This window comes from Pithys albifrons, chromosome 7 (assembly GCF_047495875.1).
Source record: "Pithys albifrons albifrons isolate INPA30051 chromosome 7, PitAlb_v1, whole genome shotgun sequence".
Taxonomy (NCBI): Eukaryota; Metazoa; Chordata; class Aves; order Passeriformes; family Thamnophilidae; genus Pithys; species Pithys albifrons.
In genome coordinates, this window is record NC_092464.1 from 33,397,273 (window position 1) to 33,402,797 (window position 5,525).

The 5,525-nt window shown below is 46.2% G+C and overlaps 1 protein-coding gene across 2 annotated transcripts; it reads right to left on the bottom strand.

The window, feature by feature from the left end:
- Positions 1-1,081: 1,081 nt before the first annotated feature.
- Positions 1,082-3,562, bottom strand: CYCS (cytochrome c, somatic). 2 transcript variants are annotated; one of them, XM_071560953.1, is made up of 3 exons: positions 3,457-3,562; positions 2,543-2,719; positions 1,082-2,375 (listed from the first exon to the last, which is right to left on the bottom strand). In XM_071560953.1, exons 2-3 carry the CDS (start codon positions 2,709-2,711, stop codon positions 2,227-2,229), a joined length of 318 nt encoding a protein of 105 aa, XP_071417054.1. In that variant the 5' UTR covers positions 2,712-2,719; positions 3,457-3,562; the 3' UTR covers positions 1,082-2,226. The 2 variants fall into 2 exon arrangements, with proteins under 2 accessions (XP_071417054.1, XP_071417053.1); XM_071560952.1 differs by having other exon boundaries at positions 3,453-3,561.
- Positions 3,563-5,525: the final 1,963 nt, after the last annotated feature.

The window sequence follows — 5,525 nt, forward strand, 5'->3', positions numbered from 1 at the left end:
TTGAACAAATCTTTGAAGCCCCTGCTGTCTAGGGCTGTATACATAGAAAAGATGAAATTTTAAAGTTCAGAAAGGCCTTTTCCCTAAAATGTAACCAATGATGCACACTCAGTCTAGAATTAGAGAATTTGATTTTCTCCATCTTCAGTGGTGTGTATAAGAAGCATTTTTACCAAGGTCTGTGAGGTACAGACAGATAGCACCAGCCAAGTTAAATTGTGTCCCCTGCTTACTCTGGGCACAGCATCACTCTGCATCCTCCTGAAGGATGGAAAGCTTATTTTTTGCTAATTGTTGGCCACTTTACCAAAAAATGCCCTTTCCTAATTGATCTGGAGGAAAAAAAGGTAGAGAAGAGCAGCTTGGAGATCAGTCTTTTCTCATAAAGGTGCTGATAGAAGAGCATGTCAGAACTCTCTCCATACAACCCATCGTAATAATTTTAAAAGACTGCAGAGATGGATATGGTTACATTCTATAACTGCTCTAGCAGATTTTGGCAAGGAAAAAATTAAGTTCTGCACAGCCATAACGGTGCTATGACAAACATCACTTCTGAAAACTGGAACAGTAATAACTACAATTTGAAGCTCTCTTAAGAAGCTCTAAGTTGCTGTTAGTTAACATTGTCTGTCTCCCTAATTTTAAGAAATGCAGCTTGCATGTCAGTTTGGAAAGAAAAAATAATCACAACACATATGGTAGCAACCATTGAGACCAGTTAGTAATCTTGGTTCTTTACATGTTTAATTCTGAGTAACAGCCCTTTGCAGCTAAGGTACTAAGTACCCTGTTCTACTTGCTACAACTCAACTCATCCCACCCTAGAGCAGAGCTACAGCTTTTGAGCTGAGTTAGCTCCCATGCTCCTCAGGAATCACAGCAGAAGTGCTGCTAAGAAGCATATTGGTAAAAGAGCTTTGATGGTTCTAGTCCAAAATACTTTCTGCCACACTTCTAAATACTTCTGTCATCTCAATTAGCTTTCTTCACATGGAGCATTTGTTTATCTATTTGTTTCCTAATGATGTAAAGCTGGGCACCCACCATTTTTCACTTCATTTCAGACACATACAGCAAAAAACTTGAAATTTTCGTTTTAATTTACAGTATTGATTGCTCCAAGTTATGCTTTACTGTTGGTACACAGTAAATACATTCTTCTGAACAACTCAGTATGAAAAAAATGCATTAAAAATACTGCTTTACAATGTGTGAAACAGAACCTTCAGAAGTAATGACAGGTTACAGCCAGGCACAGAGGAAGACCATCCATTTAGTTGTTTTTTTTTTTTTTTTAAGTATACCAGCACATTGGTTTCCTGCACCCCTTCATATGAAGTTATAACAGAAGATTTTAGGTGAACACTTCTGCTGAATTAAGATTAAGTAACTCTCAGATTGGTCTTTAGCACCTGTATTTTCAGAACAGGATGTTTTCCTTTTCTATTAATTACACTAAGAATGGCTGTTTTCAGAAGATTTACTGAACAAAGGGCTTCAATAACACATCAAAACTGAAGATGTTGGAATTATATTCTATGGGTGCATGCAGTGCCAAAGCCTGGACGATTTAGGTAACATGCTTCCCCCTAAACAAAAGACAAGTGGCTGGGCACAACTGCCATTTCACAAATACTTAAATCAGATGAAATGTATTTTTATCGCAAGCTTTAGACAGATTAATATATACTGCAACACTTAGCACTGATTAAATTTAGAAAAATATTATCTTGGCCTTGAGTGTATTAAAGTCTTTGTTGTTGTTGTTGTTGTTGTTGGGGGGGGGGAGGGGAGGGAATTAAATCTTAAATTTAAGTAATGTAACAAAAGACATATGGTGGAAGATGCCAAAACTACTCTGCTTTTTAATCTGAAAAAGTTGGGCTCTCAAAGCTATTATGCTGCTGACAATTACTCATTTGATAATCTATGTATGTTTTTTAAGCAACGAAGCGGCAACTTTTTTCTTGTTTGTTTTTTTTAATTGTTATGATCAAGAATGACTGAACACTGTAGCCATTTAAATGAACCCAATTACACAGTTTCTGCTAAGTTAATGGCTGCCAAACAAGCGTGTACTCCAGTGACCCACCATGAAAAATTATCTGATGGGTGAGACAGATTTTAAGGTTAGACACAGTACATGTAAAAATAGGAAGTTTAAAAACCATCACATTTCCATTGCCATCTCCTTTGTGAAATAAATAAGGCAGCAAATAACTTTTACTTTGAAGTGGCATCTTTGAGGTATGCTATTAAGTCTACTCTCTCAGACTTCTTCTTAATACCAGCAAAAATCATCTTTGTTCCTGGGATATACTTCTTTGGATTTTCCAAATACTCCATCAGAGTATCCTCACCCCAGGTAATACCTGGAGAGAAGGAAAAAAATATAGTTAATGACTTTTAAATAATACAGAGAATGAGAATACAAACATGTTTGTTATTTTAATTTTTAGCAGACTTCAGTACTTCTAGAACTATCACCAAAAATTCAGTATTTTTGTCCCTTAACTCAAAAGGGCAGCTTTAAGTTTACCTTTGTTCTTATTAGCATCCGTGTAAGAGAAGCCCGGAGCTTGCCCAGTCTTGCGTCCAAACAGCCCATTCAAGTTGGGTCCAGTCTTATGCTTGCCTCCTTTTTCGACTGTGTGGCACTGGGAACATTTCTGGACAAAGATCTTCTTGCCCTTCTCGATATCTCCCATTTTCACTACTAGACCAAGAATACACACAGAGGTCAATATCACAATTTCAAGGTCACCGACTGAACAGAAACTTGAAAAGCACCCCGCTGGTTTATAAAACCAACATCTATGGCCCGTGGGCCTGGGAATTCTCCAGCACTCTGTGTATCCACAAGCTATAGCTCCTGGGCTTGAAGAGCAGTACAGAATTATGTATAAGACATCAACGCGATAAACGTGCTTGAAGAGCAGGAAAAGCCTTCCCTCAAACAAAGTGATCGCCCCACAGCATTTAAAGGGTACGGCGACAACTCTTGAAGAGCAAATTTAACACAATACCCATAACAGGAGCTTCTTGGTCGTGAACAACCTTGTGTAAACGCACAACGCTCTGTTCGTAGGCCTTTCTTTTCCATCTGGAAAAGCGCACCAGCACCGCACCCGGGCAGGAGCGGAGGGCACCGCGCTGCCCCCACGACCCGGGCTGTCCCCGGAGCTCCCACCGGCGGGAGCGCCAAAGGCGCCCGCATAGCTCGCCTGTGGCTCCAATTGCGCCGATCCTGACCTTGGGACTCTACTCCGGGATCCCACACGCGGCGGGGCCCCCGGCCCCACGGTGACCTTTCCCTGCTCCCCGGCCGCCGCCTCAGGCCGCGTCCCCGGGAGGCGGGAATGGCGCTCAGAACCATCGGGCGCACCGCCGGAACCCCGCCCGGCCCTCCCTGCCCCGCCGGTGCCGCCCGCAGCGCGGCTGCCCCGCACCTGCCTGCCCCGCTGCGCCCTCAGACACGGTGACCGCGCTCCTGCACCTCCCGCTCAGTCTGCGCCCAAGGACACGCCGTACCCGCCCTATGTAACCCGGCGTCGCCGCAGCCAACCTATGACGGCGCCCGGGGACCGCCCCCACGGCGGAACAGCCAATCAAGCGCCGAGTCCTGGAGCTCTGATTGGTTAATGCCCTGTCCGTCAAGGTGACGTCACGGCGCCGGGGGACAGTAGGGTAGGTTGCGAGGCCCAGGCCTTCGGACGTCCTTCCTGCGCCGCCTCCACTGCCGGCGGAATGACGTCACACGCCGCGCAGTACGTATGGCGCGCGGTAGCGGCGCCGAGGGGTGGGGGAGATGCGCTGCGAGCGCATGCGCACAGCGGAAGCGGGAGCAAGGGCCGTGTGGCGCCCTCAGCAGCGCGCGCCAGGGTGGGCGGGGCCTGTGCCGTGACGTCACGGAGCCACGCCCATGTGACGTTGCGCTGAGAGGTCGCGCGGGGATTGGTGGCAAAACACCTCCCGTATCATCCAGTCCGAGCTGTGGCCGAGCACCACGTGTCAGTCGGAGCACGGCACTGGGCGCCATGGGCTGTCTCATCTCCGGGGACAGTGACTCCAACACCTCCCTGGGCAGCCCATTCCAGTGTCTAATCACCCTTTCTGTGAAGAAATCCCTCCTAATGTCCAACCTAAACCTCCCTTGGGGCAGTTCGGGGCTGTGCTGTCGCTGCTTGCCCGGGAGGAGAGGCGGCCCCCCGGCTACCTCTCCCCTCAGGTGTGTGCAGTGACAGCTCACCCTGAGCTGCTGCTCTGCGGCACGGACAGCCCCTGCTCCCTCACAGGACCCTTCACCAGCCTATCCGCGAGTTTTAAAAGCTTCTCCAAGCGAGCCAAGGCATTAAGGACGTGGAAATGCCGCAGAAAGCCGGAGGGAGCCGAAATCCCCCTTAGCCCGTGCTGCTGTGCGGGGCTGCGGGGAGCACGGCTGGATCCCCCCTGTGTGGGATGCCAGACCATCCCTGACAGGGGTGAGGGATGTTACAGAAGGAACCACCACCTGAAAGGATGAAGGTGCCCCAGACAGCCACGCAGCAGCTTGGGCAGCGTGGCCGTGCTCGGGGAGGATGTGTTGATATTCACAGGTTGTGACGGGCTTCCAAGCAGAATTTACAAATTGAATTCCAGACATGACTGCCATCTCACCCTCCTCGGCAAGGAGGACCAAGAGCTGTTAGAAAAGCCCAGAGTAATGATGTCCTGTGTTCAGAAGAGGGGAACTGTTTGTCTTAACTATGGACATTAAAACAGTGAGAATTTTTCACTGTCTGGCATTTGAAACACTTCTTTTCCTCTGTGTGCTTTTATGTTGTGCTGGAACTGGTATAAGTATGCCCCTGTAACTGCCCATGGAGCAGTTCTCATCTTAAGTACCAACATGAAGCAGGAAGAAGTGAGTGCAGTAATGACTTCTGAATATTCTTATGAATTACCTGCATAATTCTGCAAAATTCTACAAAATTCTACCATCAGAGGAACCCCAGGAAACCCCCAGGTTCCTCTAATGGCAGAATTTTGCAGATAATTCATAAGAATATTCAGAAATCATCACTCCCTACTTCAGACAGACCATTGCCTTGCAGTGTTATGGTATCTAGAACTTGAGACACAGGTTTTGTACAGTTTCTAGCACTTCATCACAAGGTATATATAAAATACATGTTCTGAAACTTCAGACCATCAACACTGTGATCTTGACAGTTCACTGACCACAATTAAAATGTTTTGCTAATGATATACAGATAAATTCATATATTTCATGAAGAGTGAGGTAACACATGTAATGAAACAACTTTAAATTGGCACCTGGAATTATCCTGTTGTTGCCTAACTCAAATCTCAAATCGTGTCAGACTCCTAGTGCTTTGAGGTTGAGTGGGAAGGTACTGGTTTAAAAACTAAATGCATCCTCTGTTCCTTTTATTTGCCATTTGGTTTTGAACCTTCATGGTGCATTTCACTCTTGTTTTCAGACTTTTTACCATGATTGTAAGGACTGAATTTTATTTAGT

Bases quoted from the DNA above. Each gene is read 5' to 3' on its own strand.
- CYCS (XM_071560953.1), bottom strand. From the start codon at position 2,711: ATGGGAGATATCGAGAAGGGCAAGAAGATCTTTGTCCAGAAATGTTCC. The intron at 2,376-2,542 runs GTAAACTTAAAG...CCTTCTCTCCAG, and splicing joins GGATGCTAATAAGAACAAAG to GTATTACCTGGGGTGAGGAT.